We start from the raw sequence: 15,195 nt of genomic DNA, 5'->3' as shown, positions 1-15,195 counted from the left end.
GTGGGTTTCATATATTTAAGAAGAGCAACAACTCTCACAATGTCTTATTCTTCATTGGGAATAAACTGAAACATTGTACTCATTTTTTTTTCTCTCTTGTGCTGCTCTCCGGTAAGTGCAATAAGCTGTATTAGTTTGAACTCCAAACTACCAGAATAACACGATCTGAATAAAAGGAATTGAAGAGGATTGATTGTCTTTGTTTCCTTGCTGGGAGCTGCTCTGGGGAGGGAGGTGGTCGTGCTCAGTGTAACCCAGATGGTGAGAATTCCTTAGCACCCAGATCTCAGCAGCTACCAAAACTCTCAGGAGAAAGCCCCAATATGTTTATTTTTTTCATTCCTTGAAGCCTATGTTAACAAATCTGAGCAACTAATGTGGCATTGCAAGCACTCACTACTGATCACCTAAAAACAGCATTTTGATGCTAACTGGTGTTTTCATACTTTACAATAGCAAATTTAATTTTTCCAGAATTTTAAATAGTCCAGAAATTATATTTCCAGCAAGTAGATATAAAATACTGCAAAGCACCTTTCTGGTCCTTTATGCTGCACTAGCCCGTGTCCACCACAGTAGAGCCGATAGGAATTAAACAAAACAAAGAAACGATGGGCGAGGTACTTCCCTGAAACCTCTGCAAAAAGCAGAAACCGTATCAAGCCACACATTGGGAACACAGTTCAGTTTTTAACTTGGAAGTTTTCTTTGATGTAAAATAAAATCGTTTATTTAAATTCCAGCCTCACTAGGAAAATAATTAAATTACTTACTTATTTTCTCAAATGGAAAAAAAAATACGAACAGCAACTATTAAACAGTTTCCTGAGTTCTCTAGGGACATGAGCACCGCGAAAGAAGAAATCCTTCATCAACCGCATTTAATCGCGGCGGGCAACGGACCTCACGTTGTTATAGTCACTTTAGGGGGCACTCGAATTGCTGCTCAAAACGTACACAACTAGTGGAAACGCCGCTAAAAGAAAACGCACGGCGGGTTCAGCGGAAGAAGCGCAATAACGAGCGCGAAAAGAGTTGAACCCCGTTTCGCTGAAACCGCCGCGCTGCGCTGAGCGCGGCTGCCGGGGCTCCGCGGCCGCCCGCGCCGCTCCCAGGGCCGCCCCGCGCCTCGCCTCGCCTCGCCTCGTCTGCCGCCGCCGCGGGCGGGCAGGGCTGCCGCCTCCTCGGGAGCCGCGGAGGTCCCGCCCTGACACTCATGGGCACGGAGGCAAACCCGGTATTTGTCCGAGCTTGGGCTAAGACGCTCAGCGGAAGCTTCGCACCTCTCTCGCCTTCCCGGGCCCTCGGGGGGCAGCGCCAACCGCGACCTGCGGTGACAGAGGCGCGCGGTCCGTCCTCTCTGGGACGGCAGCGGCGGGGACAGGTGGGCGGCAGTGTCGCCCCTCGAGGCGGGTGGCGCGGGGGTTGCTGCGGGCCGGGCCGGCGGCGGGCGCGGCGGGAGGCGGTGGCGCCTGTTGCGCGCACTCCCGGGGCGGGCCCGGCCCGGCGGCGGGCGGGGAGGAGCCACGCGACGGCGGCGGGGGGACGAGCCGCGCTCCGCACGCCCCCCGCCCCACAGGGCACTCGGCCGGGTAGGGAGGCGGCGGCCGCGGTACCTTGGACAGAGGCGCCAGGCCCCGCGGATTCCCGTCCGGGAGCGCCGCGCCGAGCAGGTAAGTGCGGGAGAGCGGACGGGCGGCTGCGCGCCCCGAGACGGTCGCGGAGCTCTCGCTCTCCGCCGCCCCGACGAGCCCTCGGTCCCCGCTGCCCGCACTGCCGGGCGCCTCGACGGCCGTGGAGCCCCCGCGCCCCCGGAGGCGGCCAGAAGCAGCAGCGCGGGACGCACGAGCGGCGCAGGGCGGCGGCGGCACCCGCGGGCTCCGCTCGGTTCGGCCCGGCCGGTGCGCGGAAGGGCTGTCCCGGCAGCGGGTCGGGCCGCGGGAGCGGGCGGAGGTAGCGCCACAGCGCGCAGCAGCGCGCACTTCACGCACGCCCTCCTCGCAACTTTAAGGCTGTTTTTCCGAGACTAGCGAGACGGAGAACGGATAGAGGGACGGTGGGAGTAATGCTGCATGACAGGATAGACTGCAAGGCACGGAGGGCTCAGGGCCCCACGTGCGGGCGGCTCTGTGAGCCCCTCTGCTGCCTGTGCGGGGGCTCGGTCCCTTGTGCTGCCGCCCTGAGCTGCGCATGGCCGCAGCTCCCTCACTGCAGCGACGCGCAGCATCCGCTGAGCTGCTTCCCGCAGCCCTCCCGCTAAGCCCGCTCCAAAGAAAAGCGGCTAGGATTATTTTTTTTTGCCCTAATAACTCTGACAATACACCTCACAGCTATCTGAGTGAGCAACTTTGAAGTCATCTTGAATTCCTCCAGGATTTTCTCTTGTGTCAGCTTTTTCCCTGTCCGGTATTAGGCAAATTTAGGATTGGGCATGTCACTAAGCTGGCAGCGCTTGAACCACAGACAAAGCTTCAGCTCATCCCCTGACAGAAAGAAGCAGAGTTTAGGCTGACACTACCACCAAACTCTCTTTGTACTGCTATGATACAGCCACACAGGGCTGTTATCAATAACACTACCCAGGAAAACAGAACCAAATATGGACTTCGGGTTAATATGATAAGTATTGCAGCGTGACCAAAAATGTAAGGAAAGAAAGAAGGAATGAAGGAAATAAGGATAAGGAAATAAGAAATAAGGAAAGGACAAAAGCCTCAGTGAAAATATTACCAAGCAAGATCATTACTTTAGGGGAAAAGGCTTCAGGGACTCTGAAGACAAATGGTTGCTTTGCATTCCAAAACAGGAGCTGAGGCTAGCGCCTCAACAACTTGGCAAGCCACAGTCTTCTAGGAGTTACAGGACATGCTCATTATTTGAAATATTTTGTGTGTTGTTAGGAACTCACACACTCACAACACTCACGTTTTGAGTGTGTCTTGTTAGGAACTCACTGATATGTGATGAGATTTGCATGGTACACAAGAGGGAGCTGAGCAACGCAGCGGGTTAACGTGGCCTTTCAGCAAGGGAAATAGTCCCTCACCTGTGTCAAAATCCTGAACAGATGACAGATCAACACTAATTTAGTATGTGGCTCACTGCAGTGCCCCGGGGACATCTTTTAACTTTATACAATCTACTTCCAACACATGGCACCACTGGCAGCCAAATCAGGACAGGAACAGGACAGGAACTACACAGGATGATCGGTGGCCGTGTACCTCTTCGCAGTGCTGAATCCAAAAGACTGAAATAGCCAAGGTGGCTCCTTGAGAAGGGAATAATGTACAACCCTCCTCTCTAACCAGAACTGTTCGCCTCACTTCCACACACTCTGCATTTTCATATAAATTGTTCTTAAAAGCACTGCAGAAATAATTCAAGTGCCCTGCCTTTATAGTCCCAAGAGTTTCAAAAAAGAAATATAATATTCTTTTCTACTCAGTCAACAGACATTTACTTTTGTATTTTGCACATCTGCAGTGCAAAGTAATTAAAAAAAAATCTGTCTGCATGAATAGAAGCTATTCAGCAGTAACTGTACCACCGTAACTGAGGAACAATTTCTTAGCATGGGCATTACCATACTGGAAGAAATGCATGTGCCAGTGCAGCTTCTTATGGCACAAAAAAGGACTAAAGTATCTACAGAGGCAAAAAGAAGGATAAGCGCAATACCTGCCAGGGACAAGCGGCAGGATTTGCTCGGTCCCAGACTCACGGCTCTCCCATTGCGCCGAGGTCCAAGGAGCACAGCTCCCGCCCAGCTCCCAGGGCCACGCGCGCCCTTGAGCCCCTTATGCATGGGGGAGGCTCGTCTGCACTGAGCCTCCTTCCCCTCGCCCCGCACCCTTACAGCACAGGTAGCGGCGTTTCCCTGTCGCCGTTATGTGCAGCTGTGCAGTGATAGATGCATTTAAAAACTGGTGCTCTCAGTGGTAAAGGGTGGGTATATAAGGACCTTAGACAGATAATTGCAGCCTTGCTATGACCTGTGTTGACCTAACGACATCCAAAGGAAAGTCACCTCCTTCCTCCAGCTAATGGACGGGACAAACTCATGTGCAGAGCACAGCAAGATACATTGCAAAGTAAATTAGAGTGACAAAATAAGCCATGTTGAGAAGGTAACATTGATGAGCATTAGATAGTTCTGGATAAAGAAATTTATAGCAAAATAAGACAAATAGAATGTCAGAGTAACCTCCACAGGGCTTAGTTCAGTAGTTTTGAAGGCAATACTTCTATTTCTCTTCAGCTTTGCATTTGGAAGCTTCTGTGTATGCTTGCACAGGGAATATTCCCCAAGTACATTTTGATTATAAATAATGGGGACTGACTGGATTTTAAATCTTTTCTTTTTCCAGAACTGAGGCGTGAGGCTCTGTAAGTGCCCCCAAGTGGCTTCAATTTCTGTCCTCAACAAAAAATATCAAAAGAAATGCAAGAATGCCTGTCCTAGAAAAGCCCATGCAGAAGGAGGAGAAAGACACAGGCAGTAAAAATGAGATGGTAAGTGACTGTTTCCAGGAAAAGAAAAAAAAATGAGGAAAAAAAAAGATTGAAGATAAGTTATTTTTGGCAGTTGACAGTAAAACTGCTTAATGCTGTAAATGTAGGGTAAATTAATTTAAAAGTTACTTGTAAAACGAGCTCTGTTCCAGAGATAACTTCTTTATTTCACAGAACATCAGTTACTTTGCAGTATTTTAAAACTGAGAACTTTGATCTAATGTTAGTAGTTCTCATACTTGAATATATTCACTGATCCTCTCAACATCCTATGAAGATTTCCAGTAAGTGAAATACTATTATACAACAACAGATGCATTACTACATAGTCAGAGTTAGCATATAATTATTTCTTAATAATAATTATAGTGCAGATAATAATAATAATGATTATCAGTGCAGATATATCAGACTATAGGAATCATTTCTTGTGTACAGCTAAAGTTGGTCATCTAAACTCCTTGGGTTTAAAGCTCCTTAGCAGAGCCATGAAATTAACAGTAATCCTGCACAGAAAGATAAGGTCAAAACAAGGTGTCAACAAAAATACCCTTGGGAACATCTATCTCCACTGACCAAAAAAACCAATGACAGAAGAGATACGTCCTGACTAAACATAACCTGAAATTGCAAAGTAAACTTTATTTTTTCCTGAGATCTAAGATGCATTACAAGTTAAACTGGATTTACATCTTCATTAATAACATGTATAAATTTTAAAACACTTCTTTATAAGCATCTGTGATCTCCACTGTCCAAATAGGAAAACATAATGCAGCACTGATTTTTCCCATGTATGGCAAAAGACAGAGCTAGAATTTGAGGTCAGGGAGAGTTGATTCCTCAATTTTTGTTCAAACTCCTCCTTGCCCTCAGGAGTGGAGACTACCTCTGAACCTACCTTGATTGCTCTGCTGTTTCTCTAAGTATCCCTTGCTGACTGCTGTCAGAGACTGCTGGTCTAGGTTAAGACTGGTTTCCTCCAGGACATCCATTTTCATACATGTTGGCCCTGACATACAACAACCAGAATCAGCACCTAATCTGAACCAATATACTCCAAAATACTGTATTCATAACATTCCCTCTGCTTATCTACAGAAAAACAAAGCAAAACCAAAACTAGGACATTTTGGAAACTATTTACTAATCTGTTTTTTTGTTGTTGTTGTTTTGTTTTTGTTTTATGATTAGACAGTGCTGAAACTTCCAGTCCCACCACTGCAGCAGACCTTACACATGTACCTACATTGCATGAAACACTTGGTGCCAGAGGAGCAGTTTAGCAAGACCAAGGTTATTGTGGAACAATTTGGAGGTTCAGGAGGTCTAGGGGAATCTTTGCAACAAATCCTAGAGGAAAAACGGGAAAAGACAGCAAACTGGGTAAGCAAATGCAGATTAGAAAATCAGTCACTTGTGTTGGAGGATGTTCATTTACAAGCTATTGGTGATGTTCTATATGTGATCACTGCTTTCTGCAGTGATTTTTTTAATGGGTCACTATAAAAGAGGGGTCACGTAAGATCCTCCCGTAAGATGAGGGAATTAATGTTTCATGCTTATTAAGCCAGACTTTGCAAACAATGTCAAAATCCATATAATTATTAAATCAGGTCAACAATTCATTGAGATAAATCAAGGAATTCATGCACTGAAGACGCAGGTATCAGCTTGTTTGCAATAAGTACTATGTTACAGTGTTTGGATATACTTGCAGATTTTTCCTTAAATCACAAGATTCAGATTTCTTTTTTGAAAAGAAAAATATATTGTGACAGGGCTGTAAAAAGTGCTCTGCATACATGTCTTGACAAATCTCTGATTCAGTAAAATTATTCTGGACTATAATTAAGTTTAATAAACTATTATTAAAAAAAATAAGACTATCATTTACCATTCAGTGTCACAATATACTATATAGTTTCTCCAAAGCATTCTCATTATAGAACTTATCTGCTCTATGCTACTATAAAACATACATACACTATATATAAAACATATCCTGCTTCTCAAGACATATATTCTGCTTCCCAAGAAAGGAAAATTAAGCATCTGTAAATAAACAGATTAGTCATTGCAGTCACAATCCATCCTGCCTGCAGTAACCATGTTAAAACATGGCAGTTCAAAGTTAGGAACACTGATTTTGTTGAAGTCCTCGTATTCCAGAAAGGAAGAGACACAGCAAGAGGTTCCATGGATTCACTGAAATCCTGCAGCTTGCTGCTGACATCAGTGAAGCTCTTCCTTACCTCGCCAGGGGCATGATCCAAAAGAAACCTCAAACAATCACATTTTTGCTATAGTCAGAAAAAAAAAAGTCTACAGTGTTTACAGGAGAGCTTTTATTTTAGAAACAGTGCTTATTTTATGAACTACTTGCTGCTGTAGTCTGAAGACCTACTAGACACCATCCAGTTAGTTTTTCTTATTCATCTTAGAGAATGTCATGGTTTTGGTGACTAAATTAAACATTTCTTAAATAAGCTAGGAGCTCCTGATTACCACTACCAAGAGAGAAATGTACATTTAACAGCTTACAGTATAAATCTCATAGAGAAAACATCTATAAAGGCTTTCTGAAACACCTCAAGTTCAAATTCCAGTCCTTAAAATTGAATAGCTACTCCTTAGGATAAACTACAAATGTTATAATTTGGAATTTAATTTGTCAACCTCTATTCTGTTCTCTTCAAGACTCCAGAGAATGTGGGGGAAGCATCTGTTCTAACAGCAATGAAATATCTCAGAGGAAAACTTTTTCAACAGATGCATGCATTCATAATTATTTTTGCATAATTTGATTGTTGTTTATAGCTACTGTATGCAAAGCTTGCCTGCTAAACTTAGACACACCACCTCAGATCAAGTGATCTTTTTAAGAACTCCATTTTCCACATAATGATTCTTCAAACTCTGCTCAGACATAAAGAAACATTTCTACCATACCTCTATGCTTTCAAGAAAAAAAAAAAAGAGAAGTTCAATGTGTGTCCACCTGGGTTAAGCATCAATAATTTGCATTTGCATCAGTGGGCACAAAAGTGGATTCTCCGGAGACCCTCTCCACATGTCTGTGTCTGCAGGACCAAGCCATTCGGAAATTCTTTCCTCGCTCTGTGTTCAGCTACACCGTGATGGTATTTGAGGGCTAACAGAGCATTATCAACAAATATTTACAGCCCCATCAGGAAACCACTAGCCACCACTAGTAAAATTCTGTCCACCTCCTGATATACGTTAAACACTCTTCAGGACTCAGTAATTAGTATCTTGTACTCAAAAACTTTTGTTGTTGCAGAGAGAAACAACAACAAAAAAACCTACCACATTATGGGAGTTGTTTCATTTTTAATGGAACACAATGTAAATTGCCACTGACTAAAAAATAGGATTATGGAATTGCAGCTGATTTCAGCTCGGGTCAGAAAGCCTGGGCTGAAGAAGCTCAGTGGCTCCATTAATCAGAGCCCTGACAGAGAGTGCACCAGGCACTTCCCGCACACAGGCTGCCTTTCTGTGGCTGTAACGTCTTCTGTCCCTTCCCTTAGGTGTTTAACTACTGGCTGGATGACATGTACCTCAACAACCGGCTAGCTCTGCCAGTCAATTCTAGCCCAGCGATTATTTTTGCTCGTCAGTGTTTCAAGGATGTAAATGACCAGCTGAGGTAATGTACTAAGACTTCGCAGCTTTTGGTAAATGAAAGGATATTTTAAATGCATTGCTTTGGCAAAGAAACAATCAAATGTCATTAAAAAATAAGGGCTATTACAATTAAATGATTCCCCAGTAAGCCTGCTGGCTGAGGGCAGTGTTTCTGGAGTTACTGATACTGAAATTCCAAAGTAAAAGTGCCATTACTATTACATTTATTGCATTGGGAAAAAAATGCAAACTTGTATCATTTTTTAAAGAAATATTTGCAAAGCAATTCTTTGTATGACTGAAGTAAACCATTTCTTGCTGTGAAAAAGAAATGCAGATTCCTGGCACATTGTTCAAAGAAAAACAATCTTTAACACACCCTCACCGTGACTCCTACTCACCCTGCAGACCGGAAAGATCACACTAGCACTGAACTGTCTCTTCAAGCAACCTGAAAGCAACCAGAAACAACAGTGGGAGTGAAGAGAGAATTCAGAAATCATCTCTCCCCTCTCCCATGATTTCCATCAGACCCCTTGTTCCCAGTCCCTGGGTTGATCTCTATACTTTTAAATGTTATGAGTGGCTACAATCATTTAAAAAGTGAAAAGGCAAACAAGTAGCCAAGAATATAATATACCTCTCCAGACACCTCTCCAGGATTCCATTTTTTAGCCCTTGCCAAAACATTTTCACCTTTTAAGCAGTAAACCAAATCAAATTTACCTATATATAGTGCAATTTTCTCTTTGCTTTTAGCACTCTCCAGCTGCTCATTACGGAAAGAATTAACTGCACATGAATTTATGTTATTATAAAACAGCCAGAACCTTGAAGATGATATGTGTTATTTTAACATTTTACATAAGACAGCCAATGGATCTTTTTGCTTTACTCTAAATGTAACTATAAAAGCTTCTATTCATTACTGACTAAATTTATTGTGCACATGACTTCTTTCTAAAAACCTCTGCTTTGCATTTTCTAATGGACATACTATAATAAGGAAACATTTTTCTCAGAGCCTCCCATTCAGACTCCGTGCAAATGGGCAGTGTCAGGAAATAATACACCTGTCCACAGCTCTGCAGAAAGTGTATCTGCTTAGGACAGGAAGTACTCTAATAAATTGGACAGCTTTTGAGTGTTCATACCGAAACCCATGTTGAGGATCCTGCTAAATATTCAGTGTCTGCTCCCATTCTTTGAATAACTGCTTTCAGGCTTCCTCCTGTGGTCGTTCTGTTTAACCATTGCTTGAATGTTTTCTAGCATTTCATATTTCTCTTGACATAAATTAATTTTGGGGAAGTGGGGGGGGGGTGTTAAGGGGCTCTTCTTGACAAGACTCTCTCCTTACGCTGCCTAATCAATCATTCAGACTCTCCTCGGTCTCTTGGAAATGGCCCTATGTTGCTGAATGACAAAAACACTGATGTCACTTCTGTCTTGTGCTTGCAGGTTTGCTGCCAATCTCATTTCAGGAGTGCAAGACTATAAAGCTTTACTGGACACGTAAGTAGCTTGGCAGGCTTGCGGCTGTTTGGAGCTTCAGCACGCCTTGTGCTGATTCCGAGGTGCTCCGACATGCCCGCAGTTGGGCTGCATGGGGCCGTGCCGGCTTTTGGGAGGGTGGGGATGAGGCATGGCTGCCTCAGCACTTTTTCATAGGCCTTCTGCTTTATTACTGCAGTCTAGTGGGTCAGAAAAGGTTTTTTGATGGGTGGTAGTCACTGTTTTCAAATGTGCAGTTCAGGCCCAAGTTTGCCTACAAACCTATGGAGATTACTCCAAGAAATGTGTGCTCCTTGGCCCCAGACAAAGCCAATGCCCTCAGGTACCCGATAACTGTCAGGCTGGGCACTCTTTCACAGATACTGTACCCTACGTTTTGAATATTAGCTCCCCACCCCTCCAGAAAGAAAGAATTACACACCAGGAGGAAAATACCTTATCACAGACACTCAAGTTCAGTAACTAATAAATTATTATTTTTTTTTTTAAAAAGATAATTATTATCTTTCTGGGCCTAAACAGAGCAGAGGGACAGCCTGCATAACGTAGCTTGTAACACATTTAAAACCTTCACTTACTATTTTCCAAAATTACTGCTGATATCACTGCTGTCTGAAGAATAAAAATAATGTGGAGCTGGGCACAACAGACATGGAACTGAGTGGAAGAGGCATTGCTTTCCTCTCTGAAGTACAGGATACCCACATCGTATGCTACAGATAACATCTATTTGGATGGAAGGCAAAATCCCTATTAAATATCATAGCTCTAAACATTTACAAATTAGATCAAAGAAATAGGAAGGGGCTGTTCAACTTTTCAGTTCAAAGTCTGACAATCCCTCCAAAAGCAGAGAAAAGGTACATATTTGAGTGCATATTCAAGAACATCTGCTGTGGTCCAAGAAATGCCACGAAACTGCAAAGCCCACCAGTGACATATCGTGGTGTGCTACTGCACACTAACCTAGTTCACTGCTTCTCTACATGATAGCATCCAAGATAAGAAAGCACATTGCTTAACCAAGGGATAATTTAAATTCTTATTATTTTGATCTCATTGATCTAGATCCAAAGACTAAACATCCTCACATTTGTCAGTAGTTCCTCACTACAGTGTGCTCATAGTTACTGATGTTTGCTTATGACCCTTCTGTTTCCTCACCATAATTACATTTTCACCTCCTTATGTCACTGGTAAAGCCTCTAACCATTACTGTACTCCTAGCTTCTCTTGGCCCTTTCAACATGCAGCATGCACAAAATCTCAGCCTAAAACTCCATCTGTGCAGATACTCCATATAGGTGCCAGGACTAAGCATTTCAAATAAAGCCTAACTTGCTCAAATAATAAGAACTAAGACAAACATGTCACTGTAAAATGAAGTGATACGAAGTTTCACAGGGCCAGCAACTGGGAAAATATTCCTGTTTTAGAAATTTTAACAGTTTAACAAGATAACTGAGTATAAAGCAGGATCCAGTACGAGCTGTTGCACAGTAATCCTCCTGGTATGTCTCTGCCCCATCCCTCTCTAGTCAGTGGGAAGCATAGTCCTCTTTTGTTGAAGGAAAACTTTATCACAATATCTTCTTCCATCTGATGTCCCTGCATCCCCGCCCAAGTGACAGTGCTCCCGCTGCAGTGTCAGCAGCGCACTTTACAATCCATAACCATAATTGTGATAACACCTCTGTATTGTCCAGCCTGTTCCATCCATCAGAAACCACTCTAACCACCCTGGCAGTGCAAGCCTTCTGTGATTTGTACTGAATTTTGCCAGTATTTCTGCCTAAGTGCTACATCTTTTCCAGCGCTTCTGCTGATTTCCCTCCAGCCAAGTTTCAGGGGTCCCTTCTAAACTGGCTTCCCACTCACATTGTAGAGCAGTTCATGACCTGTTACTCTTTCCATTTCCACAAGACGATAATGCAAGTCCTTAATGAATATGCACGAGGCTGCCAGGAATGATGTATTTAACTTTGGTATGGGAATTTATCTATTTCTCTTATAACTGTAATCTTGTTTTATTATTCAATTTGTGTTATACCTGATCTAATTGTAATAGAACAAAGGACAGATTAGATTTCTTTTCCTTTCTGTCTCTCTCCCCTCTTTTCCTCTGGCTTTGTTTTTCCCCGTCTCTCTCTCCAGCCATGCTTTACCTGTTGATTTTGCTCGTGGACAGCTGTCTGGTCATCCTCTCTGTATGAAGCAATACTATGGACTCTTTTCTTCCTATCGTCTTCCAGGACATACCAAAGACACTCTTGTGGCCCAGAAAAGCAGTGTAATGCCAGAACCTGAACATATCATTGTTGCTTGTAACAATCAGGTAAATGGGTGCTCTTTTTTTCTTTTCTTTTTTTTTTTTTTTTTAAATATACGTTCCTATGTCCCTTCAGTTGGATTATATTCACTCACGAGCAACCTAATCCAATCACTGCCCAGGAACACGATTAGCGTGCTACATACAAGCTCACTGGAGCCTTGTTTGATTCTTACCAACGATTCACTGTCAACATTTCCAAAAGATGCTTCTGCAGCACTTTTTGTCCTTACCCCACATTATGTTCCGAGTACACTGATGCAGAAAGGAGGAATGTGGCAGAATTCATCTGCTTTCTCATTCAAACAAAAATGTTTATTAAACACGGAGAAAACCACAGAAGAAAAAAAACCTATTAGAGTGCATTTGCTGGAAATGCTCATCTCTTGACAGATAAGTATGGGCATACAATGCATGGCACGTGCAGCACCAGCCCTTTCAGGGGTCCCTGAGCTATGTCTGCACAAATTCACACAGGTAGAAGCAGAAATGCTGAAGCAGTAGAGGGGAAGTCTGCCACAGCAGTTAATGCTGCCAGGCAACAGAGCATCTTGCCTGAGCAGAGCACATGCACATGGTTCCATATTTGCAGTACCTACAGACTCCTCTAAAGAAGAAATGGATTCTGGTGAGTCCCTTCTCCCCAAAAGCTTCTTCTTCATCTCAGAGGGAAGCTTGGTTATGTTTTTCTCTAAACAAATAATACTCTGGAAATTATTTACATGCTTCCTGACTATCTCCTCAAATGTTTTAATTCTTATTCAAATAACATATGCTTTATTTGGCTCTGATATCCAATCCTCTACAGCCACTGGAGCTCCCCTGCTGTAAAGGCAGTGGGGTAAGGCCTGAGCCAGTCCCAGAGTTGGTGCCTTCCTTTGCCCTCAGGTCTGGCTTTCTTGGCAGGACTTCAGCACCTTGAGGAGATCCAGGCTAAGGCGAGGTGTTGATTAGTGGGGGCTCCATTCCACCAATTTGCGACTGTTCTGACTTCTGCTGTTCCTTTGCAGTTTTTTGTTTTGGATGTTGTCATTAATTTCCGTCGCCTCAGTGAGGGAGACCTTTTCACTCAGTTACGAAAGATAGCCAGAATGGCAGAGAACGAAGAGGAAATGTTGCCTCCAATCGGCTTACTGACGACAGATGGAAGAACAGAATGGGCACAGGCCAGGACGATCCTTATGAAAGGTTAGCAGCAGTAATTCCAGCTTTCTCTTCTTCATCTTCTTCCTCCTCACCATCATTGCCTTTTTTTGCTGGCAGTAAGCCTTACAGCAAATATATGACTGAAACTGCAGCCTCACTGCTTAATTTTTCTAGCAGGAAGAAACTCAGTGCCTGTCAATGTTCAGCAGTAGCTTATAGAGAAGCAACAGGCATGGTCTGCACCCTTGGCTGTGTATGTTCAGGTGTTATACCATGTAAATGCCTCTTGCTCCATTCTCTGTTTTTCATCACATAAATTACATTACATCAGATTTTGTGATTTGTCTCTTTCTTCATATCCGTTACGTACCAATGGGAATGACACATCCTCTAGTTTTTAGCAACTACCTGGCATTTTTCATCTCATCTAAGTTATCTAAAAGTTGAGCATCTATTGAAGCTAGTAGTGTACTCTCTGAGGTAAATGGAGAAAGACAGAAACTGATGCATCCAAATCATAAACGAGTATCTAGGAAAGGTGAAACCCACCGTTATCTGGGGACAGCTACCTGTCTCTTTTGATAGCACTTAGTGCTCTTGAATGCTTTGGATGACGGGCCATGATAATGAGTGGGATTTTTCTCCTCTATTACTTCACATCTTATAATATTTCACCTTGAAACTAACTGGTGTAAACTCCCTCTTTTATGCCACTTCAGATGACCTAGGTATTAAGTTTTCCTCTCAGAAAAATGTTAACTCACCTCTTTATCCCAAACTCAGCCATCCTATAGAAAATACTGCTGTTTTACCAATGCCCTGGAACATACACGAGCTGTCAACGGTCTTAAAATATTTTTAGCATCCCAAGGAAGTACTTCCTTTTCTTATTCAAATTTATCTGTGCTTATAATTATTTTATACATATTTCATACATATGCAGTTCTGACCATTACTACAGTTTAACAGTAGACACTGGATATAATATTACCTCTTCTAAAGACTGCATAGTCTATAATTAGTGTACCACAAGGAATAAACCAGAAGACTCTGACTCTCTGGCCTTCTTGAAACACGCATGTTTAAAGAACTGCACAGCGCATATCCCATAGCACTTTTCTCATGCTCAATCACTTGATATCGCAGTAACTTCCAAGGAAGTTAACTGAGGAAATATCACTGTTATTCCAGTAAAAAGACGAGCTTCCAACCCAAAGCAATTTGCAGCAGATGACACTCTTAAACCAATTAATGTTTGTACTGATGAATTCTGGTACAATGTACTTCATAGCTAAAAGCTCTCAGAAACATTGTCTCTGTAAGAGACTTGACTCCAAGGACCCTCGTAGCCAGCCTCTCTTAAAGCAATGGGACCCACTCTGTGCACAAGGAAATCAGATATTCAAGGACTGTCAGGTTTGATACAATTCATCAATGCTAAAATCTATTTATGTTCAAGAACGTCACCTCTCTCAGATTCTCCTGGGTTGGCACTGGAAGCTATTTCTCCAAAATGCTCGGCAATGAAACGGCTAGTCTCAGTAGAAACATGCTCATGTTCTAATCAATAGATACTTAGCTGTGAATACCTAGAGAGTTTATTTTGGAGGTGGATTAAAGATCACTGTATTCCATAGAATTTCCTGAATTTCAGGGGAGTATCACCAGCTTCAAAGAACCTCTATTAGAAAATATGATTAAATAAAAAATGAGAAAATCTTTGTTCAAAATCATACTCTTCTATAGAAAAAAAAAAGCATGTTTCATTTAAATCATGAACGCTTTTGCTTCATTTTCTGTTTGTACATTTTTGTTCTATCTGTTTCTCATTCAACTTTTAATTTCCACTCACTGTACACACTGCACTCGGATGCACTTTTGTTTTACACGTTTGCAGAGGATACTTTTTTCCACCCACGTAGCATTTCATTCATTCTTATTGCTCCCCATCCACAACAAATAACTCATTCTTTGATCACAATGTGCTTCCAATCGGACAATAAAATTACCAGCTGTTTTAACCAGTACCAGGTTTGCAG

At 42.8% G+C, this 15,195-nt stretch overlaps 1 protein-coding gene across 1 annotated transcript in view; it reads left to right on the top strand.

Moving 5' to 3' along the window:
- Positions 1-4,452: 4,452 nt before the first annotated feature.
- CHAT (choline O-acetyltransferase) overlaps positions 4,453-15,195 on the top strand; it is a 28,279-nt gene continuing 17,536 nt past the window's right edge. The window contains exons 1-6 of the mRNA XM_010213772.2: positions 4,453-4,515; positions 5,710-5,901; positions 8,070-8,188; positions 9,628-9,681; positions 11,836-12,016; positions 13,021-13,198. Coding sequence (XP_010212074.2) covers positions 4,453-4,515; positions 5,710-5,901; positions 8,070-8,188; positions 9,628-9,681; positions 11,836-12,016; positions 13,021-13,198 — 787 coding nt within the window. The remainder of the gene's footprint in view (positions 4,516-5,709; positions 5,902-8,069; positions 8,189-9,627; positions 9,682-11,835; positions 12,017-13,020; positions 13,199-15,195) is intronic.

The sequence above is a fragment of the Tinamus guttatus genome, unplaced genomic scaffold, assembly GCF_059628265.1.
Source record: "Tinamus guttatus ecotype Peru unplaced genomic scaffold, ASM5962826v1 Tinamus_guttatus_pri_ptg000246l, whole genome shotgun sequence".
Classification (NCBI taxonomy): Eukaryota; Metazoa; Chordata; class Aves; order Tinamiformes; family Tinamidae; genus Tinamus; species Tinamus guttatus.
The sequence above is the reverse complement of the archived record's forward strand: the minus strand, read 5'-3'. Positions and strand labels throughout refer to the sequence as shown.